The sequence below is a fragment of the Molothrus aeneus genome, chromosome 1, assembly GCF_037042795.1.
Source record: "Molothrus aeneus isolate 106 chromosome 1, BPBGC_Maene_1.0, whole genome shotgun sequence".
Classification (NCBI taxonomy): domain Eukaryota; kingdom Metazoa; phylum Chordata; class Aves; order Passeriformes; family Icteridae; genus Molothrus; species Molothrus aeneus.
This window is the reverse complement of record NC_089646.1, coordinates 145,667,206-145,691,249: the sequence shown is the minus strand read 5'-3', so window position 1 is coordinate 145,691,249 and position 24,044 is coordinate 145,667,206. Positions and strand designations below refer to the sequence as shown.

General features: G+C 40.0%; 1 protein-coding gene across 1 annotated transcript in view; it reads right to left on the bottom strand.

Moving 5' to 3' along the window:
* Nucleotides 1–24,044, bottom strand: part of TG (thyroglobulin) — a 148,069-nt gene that overhangs the window by 11,246 nt on the left and 112,779 nt on the right. The window contains exons 42-45 of the mRNA XM_066566615.1: nucleotides 18,136–18,300; nucleotides 17,205–17,372; nucleotides 9,747–9,928; nucleotides 5,779–5,883 (exon numbers count right to left, since the gene is read on the bottom strand). Of these exons, the coding sequence (XP_066422712.1) occupies nucleotides 5,779–5,883; nucleotides 9,747–9,928; nucleotides 17,205–17,372; nucleotides 18,136–18,300 (620 nt within the window). The remainder of the gene's footprint in view (nucleotides 1–5,778; nucleotides 5,884–9,746; nucleotides 9,929–17,204; nucleotides 17,373–18,135; nucleotides 18,301–24,044) is intronic.

Genomic DNA, 24,044 nt, shown 5'->3' with positions numbered 1-24,044 from the left:
TACTGTGTCTTTTCCACTTGAATTACTCCCAACAAACACAATGTTCCACTTTGCATTATAGCTGTGCCAATTAAAGAAAATAAAACTGAAATAGCAGACAGTAAATTCAAGAGCCTGAAAGCTCACACTAATTGAAAAAAAAAATCATAGATCTTAAGGCAGAAAGAAAGAAAGCACTTTTATCAATTTGTCAGAACTCCTAAAGAACATAGATTACACAAATCTGTCAGGGAATTACTGTATTTAAGATCTAGTAATAGGCATGCTGACACTTGATTGGACTTTTGGGAGACAGAAATTCACGTGTTTGTTCAGTATGGCTACTCTTAAGTGGAATGAATGGATGAATTTCCAGAAAAAGGTGATGTGTACACCTAGAGACCCCAGAGAACATGGTGCTCAACATGCATCCACTTTGTGCTTGTCTTGTAGATTCCATTTGATAGGAACTGCCACTGCAGCACATGGAGCTCCAAAATTGCTTTGTCTTTTCCTGAGTCTTTCAGCTGAATTTTGGTTCATTTAAAGATATTTTCTGCTTTTTCTGAGCTGGCTACTTTGCCTTTGCATATTTATTGCTAATTTTCAAGATCTGGAAAATCTACTGAATTACAAAGGCCTCTAAACTACTTCACAGGAAGAAAACACAAATTGTCCAGACCCCAAGCCTTTAGAAGCAGAGAAACTTTGCAAAGAGTTGAGAATGGGATGATGTGGCTGTATCAGTGGGACAGTGTTTTCATAGCTGCAGCTGGCACAAAGCAATGGATAAGGCCAAAGGAATGAGAGGCACTTCCAAAGCAACAACTTTTAGGGGATGCCTGGGAGTACAGACTGGGATAGAGAGCACAATGACAAGTTGTTGTTCCAGCAAGTGGACACAGGCAATTGTGGTGCTTGCCCAGCTATGGAGCAGCATGCATTTTGTCACCACCCCACTGGTAATTTATTTGCCTTCTGTATTTATTTGAAGCCCAGAGGCAATCTCCTGTCTGCCTGCACAGCACCCAGACTGTGTCCCCAGCCTGTGGGGTGTTGGTATCACATCATCTCTCATGGGAGAGCATCAAGTGGACAGCAAGTAATGGATGGATTAAAGGACAGGGATATGATATAATTGTTGTGAAATGAAAAGAGTAGAAAAATCTCCTTTAATTAAAGAGATATTAAGTATAGCCAGAATTCCTGCTGCATCCATAAAAAACAGAAACCAAGAATACTTCACATAGTTGAATGGGTTTATAACAAACATTTTTTGTTTTATCAGTCAGGAGTTCTCGCCTTCAGTTACAGGAATCTTAAGAAGTGTCACCTAAACCCAGCCAACTATGTGAGCCTTGGCACACAGCAGCCTTTTAACAATTCACACTAACACACACCAGAATGCATGGCCAGGAGGTGAAGACAGCCCCAAACAAAATTACTCAAAAAAGGCAGCAGCTCATTAACCTTGGGTGAATCTGTCCCATGCAAAATCAAGAAAAGCTTTAATGATGACTATTATGGTCATGTTAATGACTACAAGATAAAGCCTCATTAAGTCTCAGTTTGATGATTTTCCATCCTGCTGCTGTTGATGATGATCAGCCCCCCTCAGTGGGAAGAGGACTGAATTTTAAACCACCATCTTTAAGACAGAACATTTAGCACCACAGTGTGACTTGGAAACTGTGCTGACATGGCAAGAGGTGCTTCTTCAATATAATACACAAAAATCACCCAGAAACCTCTTGAAGGGTTAACAAGGCAAATCTTTGTACAGTTAATAATGTTATCCTTGTCAAAACATACTTCTCCTATCACACATTTCTTTACCATACCTAAAACTATCCTCCAGTTCTCCCCACTAATCCTAGGCAGTGCTGAGCAGTCACATTCCTCCTACATTGTTTAGAATAAATGTTTACTCCAAGGCCTAAGTGTTCTCAAAGAGAGAGTGAGAAAATGGCAGCTGGGTCATGTATATATTTTTACCACAGATTATTAATGTGGGAGTTGGCTCCTCATTCAAATGGGAACTGAAGACTAAAGCAGACATGGTGTCATGCCAAGCTCAGGAGAATGCTACCACGTGGAAGAAGATATTATTTTGCTCTCTGCAAGATCCATTCATCTATTCAAAAACTGTCAGTTCATAGTTTTATGTGATTTTCCACATATGTCATAGACATCAACATAGAGCAGTCTTTTTAACCCTACCCTTGTATCTACACAGCCTGAATGTGTATGCATATGTGTATACATTTTAGAAACATCCAGCTGAGAGAGAAACTTTGGCTAATTTACTTTTACTGGCAAAAATTCCTCCCTGTTTAACAATTTTTGTCTACTTTGCATCATTGTGGTTGAATTTGTCTTTACAGGCTGACTTCTCCCTCCCTCTTGTTTATTTTGCTGTTAGTTATTAAGTGAAACAGGAAATACCAGTACATTTTTCATTCCTGCATTTTAACTCTCTTTTTTGTTACATTTTGGGAGACACCTAAAGTAGGAGAGAGGTGACAAAGTAGAAATTGAAGAATGTGTTGCTATAGGGTGCCTTATCTAATTAGTGAATGGCTATTTTCCCAGACAGAATATTTTGTCCAAGAGTAACTAGTCTTCCACTGTTGTAATTATCTAAACATTATTTTAATGTAGTGTTTCCAATACTCCTTTGAGGTAACCATTAGCAATTATTATAGATTATATATAATTATATTATCATCATCTTTATGATACAGATTGCAAACACAGAGAGAAGGTCCATCTCCCATGTAAACTGACCTCTTATGAACATTTTAGACACCAAAGTAAAAAAACCTCATTATTTTATCTTTCATGTTACCCTATGGACATAACACTATAAAAATTCCCATTTTAAGAAGTGAATGTTTATATCTCAGCAAACTGGTTGAGAAATCATTATTCTGTCAAAAGCCTTTGAGTGATAGGAATGTCTAATGAGGTTTTTCTCCAGCTACAGAGGATGAGGAGATCTTATTTAGTGTGTCCTCTCACAAAATGCCCTGTACATGACTACCATGTGCAAAATCATACTTTGGCTATTGCATTCATTAACACAAAGAAATGGCTGTAACAGGGTTCTGCTATTCAGGCCTTTGATAGAATGTTTGCAGGGTTCAATTCTCACTTCTGCTGAGCAGGTTCACACCCACAAGTCCTGCCTTCCAGCCTAGGGTGTAGCTTATCTGGGAGAGCTTATCTGGGAAGCCTCTGCTTCCCCCCCTAGGAGTCACAGTTTTCAAAGAAGAACTTGAGAACTTTCAGGACTCTGTTCCAATGGTTACAGAAGTCTCATGGAAGTTGGGGACATGATTGCCGGATGTTTCCCCCAGATTAGTTTATATGTTCTACTCGAAGGCTGTTTCATGGATATCACTGGTTTTAGTCTGATAAGATAAATTGCTGATAATATTCCCAAGAACTGGTGTTTTTGTTCCAGATTCTTGATGGTTTCCCATTTTTAGGAGTCACTCTCCCATTTGAAGCTCCTTCCCTCAACAGCATCACAGCACTGGCGTGAGTGGGGCTGCAATGCACATCCATTGCATGGTGGGGGGAATGCTCTAGAGAGGGTGACATGGCAAAAGTGGGATGAAGAATAAAGGAAAATTAATTTATGAATGAATGAATGAATGAATGAATGAATGAATGAATGAATGAATGATAATATTTAAACAAAATACTTGCAGTGTATTCAGCAGAGGACCTAGTATGGGGTCCCTTGGGAAAATGAGGGTATCACTTCATAAATAGACACATTGTAGTGACAAATGAGATCCTCTCATACACAGGCAAGCTCAATTCTGCAACCTCTGTTAAAGCGCTTGCTTTTCAAGCATTTTTTTTCAGCACTTATTTTAATGGCACTTAAGGATAAATAAAGATGAAAGGAGTAAGGATGCCATGCAGCATATCAAGTTGGGCCATTTCTCCTTGCAAGTGGCTTAACTTAAGGCAATTGAGCCTCTGCCTCACGTCCCTGCAAGGTTCAGACAGCATTCTGGCTTTGTTTGTTCTTTTAAAGAGGGTTATGAAAAAGCAAACCAATAACTTTTGCACTAAAGTTAAAGTAATTCACCTAGAACACCAGTGTCAACATAAATATAATTACAATGTGTAGCTGCATGCTATGTAAACTATTGCTGTACAGAAGACTGTGAGGAGAGCTAAATAACATCAGCACAAGAGGAATCTTAAATAGGGCTGGATAGAAGAGAAAATTCTTATCAATTCAAAATCACTGCCTCAAAGCCAGTGGGTCTAAGCTGTGTAAGTACTATTTAATCTACTTACAAATAAGATCTAATCGTAGATGGCTGGGTCACTGTCATTCTCCAAAGCAAGAAAAAACTTGCTGGCTCATTTGAGAACACATCTTTTCTTTTTGTGTGGCTGGATTTTTGGCATACCATAGCTCAGCCCTGTTTGGAGCCTTGTAAAAATCACTTATCTGGGCCTATCAGTAGCCAAATGGAACACTGTGAACATTCCCGCTGGAGCTGCCAGAGAAATAACGGCTCCCTGAGGATTAACTTCTCAGTTAAAAAGAAAGCAAGCCTGTGTTACCACAGCATAATAGCCTTCATCTGTAACCTAGATCTGGGCTGGCTTCTTTCAAATGCTTTTTCATTATGCTATCAGGAAGGAAAAAAACCCAGGCAGTTTGCAGGGAACTTCACAGGATCAAATGGTGCCAGTAGGAATCCACCATCCCTCCCCTAAGCCCTTTTGGAGGAAGCCTGAGAACAAGGAAAAGGTCTCAAAAAGCCTTCCTGGAGAGAGGTGAGGGGCAGACCAGAGGGCTGGGAACAAGCATGGCCTCCTCATAAGGAAACAGTATGAGGATAAGCATCCCTGTGTGCTTTCCTGCCCTGCTGTGGGGATTCAGGGAGCAGAAGGGGAGACTGTCGCTGCAGTTTCTGGTCACCAAGCCTGTGAGAGCAGGAGCCACTCAGGTGAGTCACAGAGCAGCCCAAAGTGCTGACCACTGCCTGCAAACATCAGCAGCTCTTCCTGACTTCTGCAAAGGGTTGGGTCGAAAATAAAGCCAGGGAAGGTCACCTTAAAGGCCTCTGCCTGCCAGATTGTTCTGTGCCCAACAAGACATTGCATTTCCCACAGCCACTTAGGCCCTTCTGCCTAAAATATAATACAGCTTGTCCTGCTGACAATCTTTCAAGTAAGCTTCTAAAATGAAGGATGACACAGAGCCTGAGTCCACCAATGCTTGTGTGCAAAAATATTTTTCTTCCCATGAGACAGTCTTTCTGCAGAACAGCAGTCACAGTGCTGGCACAGGAAGGAATAAATCCCTGAGCTCATCCACACTGAAGGCCAGTCAGTACAACTGGACTACAACTGCACTGACCTCAAAAAAGGGCAGTGTTGAATTAATGTTGAGTAATTAGAAAATGACATCCCATTTATCTTGAGAGTCATGGACTCCTGATGACCTGGACCAAATTCTGATTCTTTGTGGGAGGTTTATCAGACGCAGAGTAGGAATCTGAAAGGCTAGCTTTGGAACTGGTCAGGGTAGGTAAGCTGGAAAGGGGAAACTCAATTCAGATATCTAATGGGAAGTGCATCAGTTCAGAAAAAGCATTCCTGTAGAGTTAAAGAATTTATTAGAGACCAATCCCTCCTTTGCTCATCTGAACTGTTTATTTGACATACCTAGATCTATTCATTTATTCCACAGCATGCCCAAACAGTCAGCCCTGGTTTTACAAACTCTAAATCCAAGAAACATAATAATATCCATCTCCTTACCTGCTCTGTGAGGAGCTCTCAGGTACATGGTACATGAAGACATTTCCTTGAGAGGCAGCCCAGTAACTCACCATGTTTATGATGGGACATGTGATAAACTGGTCACTGATAAAAAAGGAGGAGCAGAGAACAGACACAGTTGTGTAAAGGAAAAAAGGAAAGAACCCCCACAAGGAACAGATATCTCTCTATCTTGATAGTTTACTTCAATTTTCCAAACCAGCTCATATCTTTATCTTCAAGTTGAAGGAAACCACATTCACCCTCTACAAGACTAGCACTTCTCTAGAAGTGCTGTTTTATGGAGTGCTGAGCAATGATAGTAAACCAACCAGATCTGACACATAAGAATTATCCTGGCAAAAAAAACACCACATCAATCCCACTTTAGTCTAGTTTATAAGGGATCATGCTTATAGTAATTTAAAGTTCTTTATGGCACCTCTAGGTTGTGATGGCATCTAATAAGAGGTCTTATGTATTTCCTGGTTTAAGGATCAATAATATAATTTCTGAATTTGAATCTGTGTGATTTCTTGGGCAGAGTTTCCAGAACTGGAAGAGATAAGAGACCACTTTTAAAGATAACCTGCAGGGTGCATCAATATGGAATTCCTGGTGCAATATGTGTGGGAGAGAAAGATTAACCAATAAGAGTGCAAGAGGAAGTCAAATGGTCAATTTAACACCAGGACTAAAAGGTACAAGTGAAGCAAATGTATCCAAACCTTCCTACCTTCCTTTGCCCCAAGAAGGGGTGCTGGAAGGTGGGGTGAGCAGTAGCTGGAAGAAACATGAGTGGTTCAAGAGGGGCAGGTAGAAGAGAGGAGACCTGACTGCAATAAATCTCACCGTGTTTCCTCAAGGCAATATTATATACACATGCACCTCCACTCGCCGTTCTTCCTGTGCCTGAGGACCCAGCACGTGCTTTGGGTGTTTATATACCTTTACCTAGGTGAGTGCACATAAACATTTCTGCTGAGGAACTGGGAGGTTTCAATTCTCAGTTTAGTGAATCTGAAACAGCAGCTTCTCCTTCAGACTTAGTAGGTTGAAAAAAAACAAAAAAAAACCATTGGTGCAAGAACAAATGGCATCAGAGAAGCATGAAAACATGTTGCTATTTTTAACTGGTATGGTTATGAAAGGCACAGTTTGGGTACCTATCTTGGTTCAGCAGAGTTTATTTTAAGCTCATCTGTGAGACCACAAACTTTGGGCTCACTGACCACCGGGCTCTTCGACAGTTATGGTTGACAACACCCAAACGAAACAAAAATTACTGCGCTTCACACGCCTACCAGCATGGGGCTTTATAGTAGCAGATGGTCTTTGAAAACCAGGGAGTCTGGGGAGAGCAATAGCCCTCAAGAAATGCTTTGACTTACATTTCTCCATTTAAAATGGATTCTCAGTTGGTTCTGTGGGCGGGAAAAAAGTCAGCTATTCTGAGGAAGTATGAAAAGAACCCTAAATGCATAGTAACCACAAAAATGAAATGTCTGTCTCTTACAAGCATGGAATACCAGAGTTTTAAAAAGAAAAAAAAAAAAAAGGAAAGAAAAAGAAAATTAAACTCATTTTACACTTGGGAAAAAATACCAGAAAATTGCAGCTAAAACAAATTTAAAAGCAGAATTATTTTAAAACCACAAAATATGCACAATGTATATAGTTTATAACAACCACTTATGTTGCTTTATCACACTTTGTAATCCTGTTAAAACTTTAGCAGTTAATTCCTTACATAAAACTTTTCTTGGCTTACACATCTATGCTGGTAGTAAGTTTTTTGTTATAAAGAAACAAAACTAAGGAGAAAAAACCCAAAACCAAACCAACCAAACATCAAAAAACCCAAAAAAAACCCAAAAAACCTGTTTTCTCCACCACATATGTGATGCTGATATAGGTGACTCTCATTCTGTACCTACTGTTTCACCTCACTTCCTGCTGTAGCTGGAGTAATTTCCAAAGTGCTTGAAGCAAAGTATCATCAGATGCCCTTGTCTCACTACTCATCCTTTTGCTTGGCCAGGAATAAACCATTCACTTCTTTCCTTAGCTGAGGTATTTGCCTCATATCATAAAGGAGCAGGTAATCCCTATACCCAGGAGGCTGATGAGCCTGAGGATCTGCTGGTGTATCCCATTCCTACTGGAAATGTGTGGTGTATCCCATTCCTGCTGGAAATGTGTGGTATATCCTATTCCTGCTGGAAATGTGTGGTGTGTCCCATTCCTGCTGGAAATGTGTGATGTGCCAACCCTTGCAGCTTTGCAAAAGTCAATGTTTGCACCACACTGAGCCCTGGGCTGAATGCCAGTGATCAAATGTGACAGCCGTGTTAAAACAGCTCCTTATAGAAGGTTCTCTGGGTGGGAAGAATGGTTTAAATGTAAATTGTACAGTGGTTTATTATGGCTTAAAACCTCACTGATCTAAAGAATATTCCCCCAGGGGTAACAGTGGTGATGGAAGGAGACTGAAGACAAGTTCTGGCTTTGATGCCCGTGTACCACAGTGCTTCTGCATGTACTGCAGGCAATGGTCCCAGTGTCATGGTGATGGGAGGCCCATCCCTGGGACAGGCTACAAAGGAGGACAAATGTGGCAAGATGTGTGAGTTGATAAATGGCACAAAGCTCAGCCCACAACCCTCTGGCTTGTTTCCTCCATGACCTCAGTGCACCAGCACACCTGAACCACTCAGAAATGACTGTCTTCTTTTTGAATCAGATGTTTCCCAGAGAATCTTGGCTTCTGTTCTTCTCCTGCTCCTAAGGCTCTCCCAGAGCAATGTTCTGCAGCTCTGATGGAGGAATAAAAGGAAAATCCTGTCTCTGAGGTGTTGTGGAGAGGCTCACAGTGGGACAGAAAACACTGAGGGTGCAGACACCAGGAGCCTGTAGCTATGATGTCTCAGTTCAGAACACAGGTGGAACATCTTGGACAGGCCCATTTGGATTCAAGTCACCAGTTTATAAGCTACATCACATTAGAAAAGTAAAGAGTTTCCACAATGAATCTGCTCATAAAGCAGAGACAAGAATAGGGAAATAATTTTTTGATTCATTTCTGGAAAATCTGTTCCACTTACATGTCCAGTCTCTGAATTTGCTCAGAGGCAGAAAACAGGAAGTTTACAACTTCCACCTCCCAAAGGTCCATGCAATGTTTCAATGCAAAGGATGGGAGTGCATTTACTGCAGGCAAGTTGCTCATTCCTCTGCTGACATGCATGAGGTGCTGGAGCCTGTGCAGAGCAGGGCAATGGAGTGGGGAAGGGGCTGGAGCACAGGTCTGATGAGGAGCAGCTGAAGGAGCTGGGGGTGTTCAGACTGGAGAAAAAAAAGGCTCAAGGGGAACTTTATTGCTCTTTACAACTACTTGAAATGAGGTTGTACTGAGGTGATGATTACTTTCTTCTCCAAAGTAACAAGCAAGAGGAAATGGCTTCAAGTCATGCCTGACATTGTCAATAAATGTATTTTGCAGGTTTCATAATTAAAAAAAATATTATTGTAATTGCTGAAGTCAAAGTTTTCAAATTTGGCCATCAGGAAAAAGTATCTGACTGTATAATTAGGAGACTGGGAATAAAAGGCAGACTATTAATTCTACTGTCATAGGGATGAGACAATTCAAGGAACTGTTGATGCACAGTGTGCAAGCAACCCAGACATCTATGACATGAAAATGCAAAAAGAAGTATTAGTAGTCTGAACTCAATACCCAGTTCTAGAATGACATGTCAAACTTTTCACAAGGCATAAAAATCAGTTCAATATCTGTTTACCAATGACATTGGAAACCTCAGAGAAAATGAAATCATATCCCCCATCTTCTGTTCATTTACATAAGAATTTCTCAAGTGTTTCAGAATATAAATACACACTTTAGATAAGCAAAACAAGCCTTGCTCAACTCCAATCACACAATTGTACGAGGATGACTTTCTTACCGGGTGGCGTTTTCCAGCGCCCTGGAAAAGGATGAATAGTCATCAGTTGAGTGTTCCAGGGAGTAATACCATGTAGCTGCATCTTCAATGAACGAGTTGGACTCTTCTCCTCCTAGAGAATTTTGCAGGGCCTGATAAAAGGCTGTTTTGCTGTTGGCTCTTCCTTGACTTTCTTCAAATTTCTGAGAAAAAAGTGCATACATGGAATTCAGAAACAAAACCAAAAGATAAGTGTTTTAGGAACAATGTAGGCTCAGATCTCCCTTTGCTGGAACAAGTCCTCTCTGCTGTTATCTCTGATTCCTGGAGGATTGAGTAGGGGACAGTCCTACTTTTGCTTTCCCAAAATTGTCACCAATGAGAAATATTGGCTTCCTCTGGACACACAATAGTACAGAAACCCTGATCTAGTAGGTCCAAATCATAGGTAGCAAGCTGTGCCAATGGATTCTAACGGTACAGAAATCTTGCTGGCTCTCACAGAAGGGGTTCCCAGGGACAGTCCTCCACTGCAGGTCTGTCCAGTGCTGCCTTTCTGATGATCTCCATGAAGGAAAACTAGAAGGGAGAGAGGGAGTTACTGCTCTTTTCCTTTGAAAATTCCAGAAAGCAAACATGCTGTGTAGGCCATTTCATGGCTATGTCACTCTGCCTCTTCTGGGAACACCTACAAAGGAACATGGCTGCTCCAAGTTCTCTATTTGGGTCCCTTCTGGAATAATATCTGCCTTAGACCTGGAAGAGAAATTCCATTCCTTCAACTCCCAATGCAGGGAACAGCCATGATCTTCAAATTTCATAACCCTTAGGGCCTTTCAGAGAAACCAACAGGGAAATGACCTTTTTCCTGAGATCTGTGACCTTTCCTAACATAAAGGCAAGTTCCCCAGAGCAAAGTGCCCATGTCACAAGGACCACCTTCTGTGCCAAACTTCTGTAATCAAGCATAATTTTACCAAAGCTAAAGACTGCTGGAATTTTTCAACACATCTTTCTTTGAGAAATTTTTTTTCTGTTATCCATTGAAACTTTAAAAAAAAAATTATTTTAATCTCAGAAACAAAACAACTTCATGAAAGCAAAAAAAAATATACCCTGAACTTTTCTGTGCATGAAGTCCTTTCTAAAGAGGCACTATACAGGTGCATATTGGTTGAAACTTGGATAAGAACCCCAGAGAAAAAGATCTAACAAACCACCTCTATTATTTTGGGCAGTCAAACCACCTCTATTATTTGATGCAAACTAGGACAGTGTCTGCCCAGTTTAGTTACTGTAGATGCTTTACTTAATATATTATTTTGATGGCCCACAGCTGGTTTTCATCATGCTGCTAGAAGGTCTTTCCACAACCCTATACAGAAAGTACAGATGGAATTATACCTTTTCAGTAGAGTCACAGAAATTAAAGATGGAAAATAAGTCCCCATGTGCTGAGGGTGAGGTTTGTCCTTAGTATTCTAACACTCTGTCCATTTTGAATAAGTGACTTTGAGGGATTTGAAAACTCTACCAAGTATCCCAAGGTCCAGGAAGATCTTGGCAATTTGCCTTGTATTTTTAATAGATTCTTCTTTTGCTGATTTTGGCCCATGCAATGTGAAAGAGTCATGTGGTGCCAGCTTTAGTAATACAGCTGTACTCCAAAAAAGATGGGGAGCTCGCTCCTGACACGTCACCTCATGTGCACAAATGCCACATATGAAACTGCACAGCACTCTTGCCTGCAAAATCATTCAGCTTAAAACCAGCAAGGACACATATTCTTCTGCAGAAAATAGAAATGCTCACTGAAGGCCTGACTGCAAGTTCACTGAATTCAAAAGCAATTTTTCCATCACAGCTCTGGCACACATCACTTTGGTTTCCTACTAACCAGCAGAAGCATTGCTTTGTTTAATTAAGAATGTCTCATTTGAAGACTGGGGTTAGCAGTTGCATGTAAGAAAAGATATTTTTCTGTAGCAGAGCAAAGCCCAATCTCTTATGTATAAATGAACCCATACAAGCAACTTTGATGCAGTGCTTTCACTTTGTTGGCTTTTTGAAAGGGATTTGTTAACTTGTTCTACTCTTGTCAAAGCAGAGAGAAACAAAGTAAAAAAACCTTAGGGTATTGATTATGTAACCTAGGAACTTATCCATCACTCTCTCATCAATGGTCAATTATCAAATAAAGGTTATGTTTGAAAACCACAGAGAAGGAGATGGATCATCATACACCAACATATGGTTAAGGCGACAAACTCTCTGCCAAATGTTTTTGTAAATGGCAAAAATTGGTGAAAATTAGATTTCATCAATGATTTTTGAAGTAAAAAAAAATTGAAACCAAAATAATTGGTTATTAAATACAGAAAGATCCGTTCAGGATAGGAAGTCCCTGAGCTGTAAAGTGCTAGAGGTTTGGGGAGCTTTTACCAGAAGTATCAGATTTGCTTACCCTAATCTTATAAGCAGTCTCTTTTAACCACTGCTGAAAACAGCATTTTGTGCTGAACAGCCACTGATCTGACTCAGTGTGGCTGGCCTTGGGTATTTAATGTCAGAAGTCAAGGAGAAGAGGCAGAAGGCTGGCTTGGTTGGACAGGGATCTTCTCTTGGAAATAAGACAAAAAAGGAAGGTGTAGGCCCAGCTGAAGCAAGGTCAGGTGACATGGGAAGAACACAGAAATGCTGCTTTCCACTGTCGGGAGAGAATTCAATTGGGCAAAGCTCAAGTGGAGGTGAAGCTGCCAGAAATGTGACAGGCAATAAAAAGCTTTTTTCAAATATATTAATGAAAAGAGGCAGTGTAGAAATAACATTGACCCTTTCCTGAATAAAGATGGTCAGGAAGAGGATGGTTGGGCTTTGGAACAGGATCCCCAGGGAAGTGGGCATAGCACTAAGCCTGTCTGATTTCAAGAAGTGTTTTCACAATGCTCTCAGGCACAGGGTGTGATTCTCGGGCTGTCCTGTGCAGGGACACAGGATGGACTCAATGATCTTGAAGGATGCCTTCCGACTCAGTGTGTTCTATGATTCTGTTCTACAATTCTATGGTTCACCTGTACATAAACCTATGTACAGGTTTCTGTGGTCTTCAAAATGCCCCCAAAACTCTGCAATTTTTCAGAGTTTTCTCAGCAATAATTTACAATATTGTGGGGCCCTCAAGACATGTTGACTCAGACGAAAGAGGGCTTAATAGTCCTCAGAGATGGATGATAAACAGAACTAGCATTTTTAAGATGGCAAGAATTTTTACCCCTCAAACAGCACTAAAAGAGCACAACCTGAAACAATTTCTCAAGCATTGCTTTGGCTACAGTATAGTTTAAACATCTGACTTAAACATGATAGCCAAAACCAAAGCAATATGTTCAAAATAAAATTCATTAAACATGAAAAAGACAAAATATTTTAACTTCTCAGAAATTGATTCAATTCAACAAATTTTCCATGTCCAACATATGTTCCCATTAGAAAATATATGACCAAAGAACAATTTTCAAATCATAGTAGATACAACAGCTGCTACCAGATTAATAGAAACAGCTGCACAACATATAAAATAATTTACATTTTGCTAACCTTTAAAGAAGCATTAGGAATTGGCTCAGAGTTACAGTCAAGTTTTCTAAGAAATTATTTAAGAAAATATTTAAAGGCAGCACATGCACTCCTTTCTACTCTTCTGATGATTCAAAAATATCATAACATTGCCTAAATAATGAGTTAAATACTGCTTACTGTTCTTCTTGCTGCAGGATAGCTTATGGAGCATATGAGTAGAACTGGCCCAGTGTTTTACTTGAAAAGAAATTGTAGCAGTAGGTAGACCAAATATTTACATCTTCCAAGAGGCAAAATATACTTTTTAACAAACTGAAACAGTGATAATGCTAACAGTGTATGTACAGATCTTAGGCCTTAAATGGCATTTGACAAACACTGTCACAAAAGATGGTGAAAGACCTGCCACCATTCAGCAGAGTCTTCCAAGGTTTCTAACTAGTTTCAATATGAAGTAAAGAGTTCAGCCCATTCTCCTCACTGATGGCTTTTATGGAGACACTTCTCCCTGGTCATTACAAGAAATATACCCATATCTATGACCTGTTGTATATTGCTGAATACCTTTTTCCATAAAGAAATTAACTGACTACAATAAATTGCAGGATGGTAGTTCTGTTCTACACAGATCCATTTGCTTACACGAGGTAAATAAACTAGATATTTATCTACCCACTGCCCTATGTACTGGATTTGGGTTCTGCATCCAACTAGATTGTACTAAGGAGGGAAGGAAAAAGAAAGGAAACACATGAAATACCACCTCAGTCTTTCAACTAAATCCTTGCAATGTGGAGATTACATAGTAGGTGCTTAACATATGGAGGACACAGAGTGGGCTATACTGATCTCCATTCAGACAGAGATAAACACAGACATAGAGAAGCATGAGTGAATCCATAAATTTAAGGCCATTAGGTCCTCCCACCTGACCATCACATATAGGACAGGGATAAAATTTTTGTCCAGTTGGGAATTGAAATCAACATTTCTAGAGGTTTCTGCTCAGCTGCCCTAATCTCTGACTGCTCAAAGCTAATATTCCCTGAAGGTGTGCCATGGGAATTGCAGTGAATGGGTTCAGGCTTAACCACTCCATATGTCACATAATAGTTCATTATGGTACCACTTGCCATTCCCTTAACAAACTCTGCTTTGTTTCCCACTTAGTTTCAACCTTGTGATTGCTGCACTGGGGATGAGTAGGAAGTGCTCCAGGAAGTGATGAATCTGGCTCAGTTCACATGAATAAGCATTTCAGTGAATGCCATAAAATGGACATTTCATGAGCATACTCTCTGCTGCAAACATCACTGAGAGACCTCAGCCTTTAATTGTAAGCAAATCAAACATAAATGCTTTGCTAGCACATAAGTGGTGCCTTCTGTCTTTCTGTTTCATTTTTCATAGCAAAGATATTAATAGGCACATACACAGTGTTGCAGTGGGAGCAGAGAGACACCCAGAGCAACCCAAGGCCACTGAGATGCCATAGAACAACACAGTGTCAAATGGATTTTCCACCTTCTGGTCTGGTTGCAGCCTAGAGTTTCACTTCCACTTTTTTGTGAAGAGTGCGAAGAGTTTATAACACTTGCATGCAACTTCAGTCTAAGGTGATAAGATTTGCACCGTGTCTCAAGCTTGCTTACATCCAAATAGTTTAAAATGTCTCCTTACCATTTACAGGATCAGTAATAAGAGAAATCAGGATTAATAGAACAAGTCCTTGACAGAATTGTCCAGCACAGTTATTCCCAGGAACTGGTGGAGCAAGCCAGTAGAAAAACATTTAACCCTCACTCTTTGCACTGTCTACACTGACATCAGCCACCCTAAAGAAGATGGAAATTAGGACTTTGCCAATTCCATAGGCTTGTCAGAGCACCCTTCAGCTGTGTTTGTCCACTGAAATACATCCAGAGATCTTGTCTCTGCAGAGCAGCACAGCCATAGGTGAATTTTCACCCCAGAGAGGTTTGCTTCCATCTTTCTAGAACAGATGAAATACTTTCAAAGGCAAACTAGTAATTATGCCTTGGTTTCCAAAATTCAGTTCAGTGCTCTGTCCATCAGCTAAGCCTTCCCACATGCCTGAGTGTACCAGTAAAACCAGCTTTGGCCATTCCTAGAGAGGTGCAAGTGAGATTTACCTCAAAGGAACCCTTAACATTAATTATGTGGATGACTGGGATACAGGGTGGATTGTCCCAAATCCTTCTTTGAGGTCTGTTGTGGAAAGAGGACATTTCGCACAGGTTAAAGATCTCTTATGAAATTTATGAGAGAGGAAATGGGGTACAGACTTCCAAGTAACAACCACCATCTGCACTAGATTTTGTCACTGTAGCTAAATATGTCTGTGGCTTATTCAGGACTTCATAATCAGATTGACTGCAACCATACATGGTCATGGCCAGCACACAGAAATGCTGCTGAGGACCTGGAGATTGCATCTTTATAAGTAGCTCAGTGATGGAAGGAGCATTACAGCTTCCCAACAATTAATACCCTGTGTCGACAAGGGAGAAATCAGGAAACTTCAACCTTGCAGCAAGTCTTTAAGAAAACAACCCAGACAGGAATACAGACTGGCCAAAGCATTCATATTCCCTCAAGTCCTAAAAGCCTGAAGCCACAGGAAAATAGAAATAGAGGGAAATTTTTAAAAACCATTAGTAGATGTGATCCTTTCTTACAGTTGAGTTGCACCAACTTACTGAGTTCCCTTCCAATCTTATTTTCTTCAAGCCTTTAAATAAAAAAGATATTTCCAGTTTTATTTTTGGACAGGCAACATTTTTCTACTGAACTCTCAGTTGCAAGTGTTTTTCTTTTCATTTCAATCTGACAGTGCTGGGATTTAGCACTTGTGCCTTTCATCAACATCATGATTTGTAGCAAAATTTTTAATACAGCATGGAATTTCATCTCAATTTTGCAGACAACTGTCATATGCAGAAATAGTGGTAAAGGAAAGAATTTCACTTCCTTGTCTTCATCACAGGACTTGTAGTGAGGTCACTGAGGTTTATTCCACTCTCAGAGGGTCTTGATTATTATCTTCAGGCCTCCAGCATCACACTATACCTTCTGTACCTTTCTCCTATGACTTTCTCTTGAAATTGATTCCAAAAGAGAAAAAGAAATGAAAAAAAGATCAAGAAATTTCTGACAGAGAGTAAACAAGTAATATGAACTTTAATTCAGGTGGGCCATTAATCCTGAATGAAATTGGTCTATGTGCTATTGGCTACCAGCAAAGAGAAGCTGGGACATTTCAGTGACTTCTAAGAGGTGAAGTATTGCAGAAATCCTGTTGCAAGGTAGCAACAGACAGTATAGCATGGATGAAATAATTTTTGTTTTCACCAGTTTCTGTCCGGAAACCTGAGACCACACATCAGGCCAGTGCTGCTCCTTACAACAGCTAGTCCATACTCAGAATCATCTGTACAAGAAAATGCACTTCTAGGAGACAAAAGGAAAAAAGGTTGCTAAAGACAAGAGGAAAAGGTTGATAAAAAAAACTCAAAATGCTGATTTAATCCTGCAGCACAGTGAAGAAATTTATAGTTAAGTTGCTTTCATCTTTGTGAGATACTACTGAGACTGAAATATAAATAGGATTTTGAAGACAGTAGAGCATAAATGCTAAATCACTTCTGGTCTCTTACCATTTTGTATCTCCCACAGAAATATTAATCAATACATATTATTATGTCATTAGTCATCCTGACCAAGACTAGCTGGAGAAGGACAATGCATTTGCATATTTTTGTGGAGCATAATTCACAACTTGTAGAAATCAAAAAGCATCTCTCCAGGCTGCATGTGATTACAGTCATTACTGTAATCACAGTGATGGCATCAGCTCATTAACAGTGAGTGTCTTCCTACCTTAATTGCCTTGGCTCTGCTGATGAGACCATCTTGTTGAGCACTTCCAATGAGCAGATCTATTTTCTGAAGCCGAGGGCGCTGCAGGGTTTTAGCTAAAGGTTCCTGGAGGTAAATTCCATCTATCACTGGACCCCAGTACTGGAATGGGCCACTTATAGCCAGCAGCTATGATGGCAAAAAAAAAAAAAAAAGAGCAAGAATTGTGCAGTTAATTCAGCTTGCCCTTTAATTTTATTTTATTTATGCTTAATTCAACTGATTGATTCCCTTCAAGTGAACAAGTGACCAGGTAATATAAGTGCAAACTCATCATTGGCAGGAAACAATGATTTTGCTGACAGTCTCAGTAGGTGAAACAAACTGAAGAGGCCAAGAGGAATGATAGTCTTATAGTCATAAAAATGTTGTTTTAAACTAGGGATTGACTCCATGCTGGTCCTCATTGGAAAATTTAATGCAGGTGGGTGTTTTAATGTGTGGGTAAAGGATCCATCTCTAGATTTATTTATACTGCAGATTTCACAAGCCTCCCACTTCAAACACTGAACACTGACATCCCATCCTGCTTCATTTTCTGCGTAAGTTCTGTTATTAAAGCTGCAGACATTTGACTCAGAATAGAGTAACACCCAGGGGCAGGCTAGAGGGAACTAAAAGGAGGGAAAAACTAAAAAATTTTTAGATTTATTTCAGAAGACATGATTAAAGCCGTGTAAAAGGAATTTAGTCTAAAGGAGAATCAAATTGTGATTATTCATAGCTCAAGGCTGGATGTCATGGACAACAACTTCCTTCCACCAAAAATAGTCCAGTTCCTCTTTCACAAGGATTCAGACTAAATTATTTTTTATGGTTTCTCTCTCACAACTTTGCGTGAATGGAAACTTTTTGATTTCTTGCCAATGGCATTTGCTTTGGTATGTTGTACCTTCGTTTGAGCATCATTGAGGACACGAGCAGGCAACTGACGAAGGCAGGCTACAATTTCCTCACTGGTGGATGAAGGGCATCCCACATCTTCAGCCAGGGCTGCTGCTTGGGTCTGTGCCCTCTGGGTAGTAATTATGGATGCTGGAGAAAAAGCTGAGCCTCCCTAGAAAAAACCCCACAATATCAGTCAATATATGTTGTCAGAACACCTGGTTCCCTGGTGCAGGTACAAAAGATGAGAAGAAAAATCTTTCCACCTGCAGAACATAAACCCCTGGTTTTTAAATTAAAATAAGCAAGTTCTAAAGATCAAAGCAAAGGAGTGAAGGGTCAGTTAGGCTGTTTCCAGCTCTGCCACAGATATTTTGGAAAAGGTCTAAGTATCTATATTATGTCTCTAACCAAATCACAGATCTTTCTGAAAACCTTGGTGGAAGGAGAAACACTGAGACAGGAGCAGATTTAAAGAAGGTGCTGTGAGGGAATGGAGAGCCCATCTTACAAGAGGAGACTAAATGGAGTTTTATCAAAGCTCTGATAAACAAGAGCAGAGAGCAGGTGTGATGTCCATAAAGAAGAGCTATTTCTGTCTTGGGACAATGCTGGTAGAAGGACAAATGAGCACTAAGTATCCACATTGAGTATAAATCAACTTTGGCTAGAAACCAAGGATAACTAGCAGAGGGAGCAGTGAGGGTCTGGAGGTGCTATGAACTGAGGAAGTAGGAACAAAAGACTGAAGGAAACTGCAGAAGATTAACCAGAGCATGAAGATCAAAACCAGAGCACAGGTTCCAGTCGAGTCTCTACCCCAGACTCTTTGTATTCTTGCTACAGCTGTGCCAACATAGCAAATGTTCTTAACAAGAAAGAATGGCACAATTTTTTTGAGTAAACATGAAAAATAGTTGTTGCAAATGCAGATAAATTAGTTTAAATCTGATAAGATCTGACCTAGAACAGACAGGTTGAAATAGCTCTGACATGGTTCAAATGACTAATTTCCAAACATTTGCATCATTTAGTGATAATAGCTGCTAAAATTAGCTCTGTCCTCTAAAAAACCCCACAACCCAGATGCATGGTATGATAGACCCCAACCTATTGAACTGATTAACATACTTCTTACTAAATTTGCTCAAAGCATAACTACAAGTCTTAAAAAGCAAGTTAAAAAGAAACAAAAACCAATCAGCAAATCTTTAAATTGAAATTGTCTCAAACCTCTGAGCCCAAAGAACTCTGTGAAGCCCTGGCCAGCACCCATGAGACTTTTTATATTTCAAACAAGCAGAGCCATTGATACCAATGGGATACCATTGCTCACAACTTGAGAAATTGATTGCCAAAATAGTGACAAAGAGGTAATTTGGGTTTGGGTGTAGAGACAATCTTTTTAGTTCACTGCATGCAGAATTTCCAGTGATACTATCCTCCTGATAGGTTTCTCTTCTTTTTAAGCAGATCTGGAAAACAAGCACTGTTATTAGCTTCATGATTGAGATGAAAATAGTTGCAGATAAGCAAAGGAAAAACCTAATTTTCTAATCTGGGCCACTGTAAGAGCCATCTTGAGTTTTAGAGAGTGGAAGAACTAGAGAAGAAGAAATAAGCATCACTTGGTCTTATTCCTCACTTCAGCACTCAGTCTAGATGAGAACTCGAGTGAGAAATGGGCTTTATCCTCTCATAGGATTTGAAGTGGCCTATTTTGTGTTTGTAAGGTATGATATTTGCCAGCTGCTGACTAGGTACACTGACTCAGCTGGTCATGAGAGAGAAAGAAAAATATCTCTTTGATGAGATTATCTTGTCTGTGGGTGGGTTCCTAGGACACTGAGTGAGATCCATTTATGATGAGTAAGACTAGAAAAAGGATAACACACCATGTCAGCTTCCCTCAGAAAAGGAGCTTCCTTGCATGAGGGAAGGAATTATTACTTTCATGAGGAGTAAGGAATTATGAGCCCCCTCAATACAGCAGAAAATTAAATCCAGGACTGCACAATATTTATGCACTAATCTGGCAAACATATTCTTCCACATCAGATCTGAACAGGCTCAGCATGCTTTATCAAGTATCCAGTACCTCCAAATGGTATTAATTTTAAACATAATAATAAAATCTTAAAGGATTTATGTTCCCTAAACTCCAAAAGTTTCACAAATTTTGAAAGTGTCAGTTTCTGTGGAAATTCTGAAGTTGCTGTCTTAAAATGCCAAGTTTGGTAGGGAAAGAGTACTGAAATCAGATGATATATGGAATCCAAAATTCACTGGGACCAAGCAAAACATCCTTGTGTGTGCTTGATTTTGAACATGTTTCCTCCTGGAGATTTTAAAAGCTGTGCAAAGTTTCCCTGTTTCAGATATCTACAACCTGAAAGTTGTAGATATCATGCCCTGAGGTCATGTACTGAGCAAAACAAAGACTGCAAAGGTTCTGAATAGAAGTGTCCCCCAAGTTCTCTACTGCAGGGGCAGAACTAAAAGCTTGGGCAGGCAAATCTTCATGTCACAGCAAGGGATGTGTATGGGCTGTCAGTAGATATAGTCAAAGCTCAATGAGTAAAACAAAACCCCCAAACTTCTGCAAATACATTTCTGAGGGGAGGAGAGCTTGATGGAGCCTCAATCTGGCTGTGGATATTTTCTCTTCTTTCTGTGAGTGGTTACATTAGGTTTATTTGCTCTTTATTCTGTACTTTTTTTTCCATTTTCCACCTAAATGGCCACTTTCTCAGTTTGCTTTTTTGGTAACATCCATATTCAGGAAGCAAGTCCTGCATCTGGGGTTTGAAAGAGACCAAATCTTTGGGATTTGAAAGAGATGTGGAATCTACTACTTTTAACCATGTTTAATTTTTGCTAGGACTGGAAGCAGGAGATAGAGAAACACAAGGTATCATTCAAAGAGTATTTAGAAACAACACCATTATATTTCCTTCCAAGGTGCATCCAAAATTTGTTCCAGGCTTTAGAAACATGACTTCTCTTAGAGCAGAAGTTATGCAAGCAAAACTGTACCAGTTCTCTGCTTTACAAATGCACATCAAAATTCAGGGTCACTGTTTCTTCGTTGTAAAAAAAAAAAGCAAAACCCTTCAGGAACAAATAAGTGAGCATAGAAGCTGGTATTGCCTAGAACTAATTTTCTTTCTTTTTTTGAGCTTGCAGTTTTCACATTAAACAGAAATCTTCCCTAAACACTGAATTCACATTACAGGTTGGGCTCAGGACAGAGAGAATAACAGAGCTACACTTAGTAGTTCCCTCTTTTCCCATAATTATTTGTTTGATTAGTCCAAGAAACCAATAATGGAGGACTTGTGTACTCTAAAAAATAGTACTACTTAGGCAGAAGCAGAAATAGTGGAGGGCCTGTTTGTTTCCATTACATGACACCCGTACTACCATCAACATGACAGAATCATGAATCAGAAAACCAAAAATCATGAGATCAGCTCAAGAATAACAAACACTGTGTTCTTTTTGTTAGTCCTCTGGTATTTAATTCTCCAAGAATTCTCCTGTACCCATGAACACAAGAGCTAAAAAATTCACTTTTAAAACTAACAAGTGAAATCTTTGCTATTCCAGCAGAGTTGTTTATTGAAAGTGAACCTCTAAAAAATGACATATTCAATAAAACTGTAGTCAATAGTCACTTTGTCATCACTGGGGCATCATTTAGAAGTGATTAACAGGGAGCTGAAGCCACACACACTTCTTGTTTTAGCTGTCCTTACAGACAGACCCACAACAAGGGGGAAGGAGTAGACAGAGGAAGTTCCACTGACATTTTTGACATCGACCCAGTCGAAAGTGTTTGAAAGAAGAAGCAGTAGCAGCTGTTTTATACAATCCACAACAGCATCGTTACACTGCTCTCCAAAATTCATAGGAATAGGAGGAACTTTACAGTGTTGAGCAATAGCACCTACTGCAAGTGATGGCATTGAAAATGGGAGTCAAAGCCTTGGGTACTATTTAGTTCAGGGACCAGGCGCCTTGCCAGCATTTCTTAATTTCTCTTTTCAATATTAGAGGCTCAGATACACAGTAGAAATTCAGATAGCAGGAAATGTTGCAGCTCACAATGGTGAGAAGCTGATTAATTAGCATTACATGAAGGTGAATTCTCACTTTGTTATCAGGCTGTGACCAGCTGAGCTGGGGCTGATGACTCTTGCAAACTTTTCTTTTGGGACATCAGAGCTCAACAGACTTTCATTGGTGCTATCCTGGCCCTCCCACTTCTTTCTCCACAAGCTCTTGCTGCTGTTCTGATGAGATGAATAAATAGAATATACGGACCTCTGTTTGGTTTGTTTGGCCATGTTTTGGTAGTGAGGGAGTCTAAATGAAATAATTGCAGTGTTGTGAGGAAGAGTGAGAATGGAAAATCCCAGATGGTCATAATCATGCTTAACTTCTCATTATCCAGCTCTGTTTAATTGGTAACAAATTAAACTAATTAAAATAAATTAGTTTGATTTCCCTGTCTGTGCTGGTAACCAGTGGGTGATTTCTCCCTGTACTTATCTTGACCCATGAGATTTTAATTTTATTTTCTCTCCCGTGGCAGCTGAGGAGGGCAGAGCAGGTTTAGTGAGCAGCTGGTGTCCAGCCAGAGCCAACCCACCACAGTGCTATCACTGTACTCTGTACCTGTCTCACAACATATCTGGAAAAGACAATTGCCATGTAAGCTGCAGTGCTCAATGTCTTTTGATTCCTCATTTAGTTTGGAAACTCACTTCTGCAAAATATTTCAAAAATTATTCAGAACACATCTAATGATTAGAAACTTCATGGGAACTAGATTTTATCTCCCACACTCTGCAAACCCAAACGCAGCTTCCTCTCCTCACATCACGATCTCTTGTTTTTTTCCCAAACTGACTTGAAAATTAAATTCTTTCTTGTCTCCTCAACACACGCACTCCCTGCAAGTGCGTGGGGTTTCTCTGCTGGCTGCAGCCAGAGCAGGCTGTGTGCCCTGAACCATGCTCTAGGCAATGCAAACAGCAATTACAGTAACACCACCCAAAAATGAGATCAAAAGACATCTAATGCAAACAGTCAGAGCAAGGAAATGTCCTTAGAATTCTACTTTCCCAAAAGAGCCAGCTGTACAGCAATATTTTATTTGTTAAAAATAGACACTCTCCAGGCTCAGATGCACACAGTTCCCAGCCAGAAGTATCTGTCAGACCATCTGGTTTGACCTCCAGGATAGCCAGGGCTCTTCCATTTCCTGACTGCTGAGCTCAAGTGCTTCCTATCCTTTAAAACATGGCTTGTGTTTGATCTTGCATGAAGCATTTAAGCTGGGCTCAGAGACACAGAGAAATAGATACCACAGCCTTCTCCTTGGCAGTTTGTGCTTAAGGATGATTCTCCATGGACAGGCAACAGAACCTTATTTCTATTTGAGGGTGCCTTCAGTTTCAGTTAATGCCAGATTAAAGATACTGTTTAAATCCTGTTTTTTCTTCCTGCAAAAATAAGCAAGCTGCAACTAAATAACCACTGACTCAATTTCCCAATGAGTTCAGGAGATTATTCTTTAACAGACTAGATTTAAACTATTTTCAGAAGTTGTTTTCAATTTGGACCCTATTTGCTTCTTTTTGAAAGGTTGTTTTTCAGTGTCCTTCATTGGACACTGAAACCAAAACTTAGATAACCAATTCTGCATAGTGACCAGCGCTTACAAGAACCGAGGCTGCAGGGCTCTATGTGATGACATTAATGTAATTCTTCCAGGCTTTCATGAAGCCTGGCTTCAAGAGCCTGGAGAAGTAGAAAGCTTTGGGAACAGCTCAGGGAGTCTCTGTCACAGCTAGGAAGACATTTGGCAGACACCTGGCAAACACCAGCACAGGGAATGTAACAGGGAAT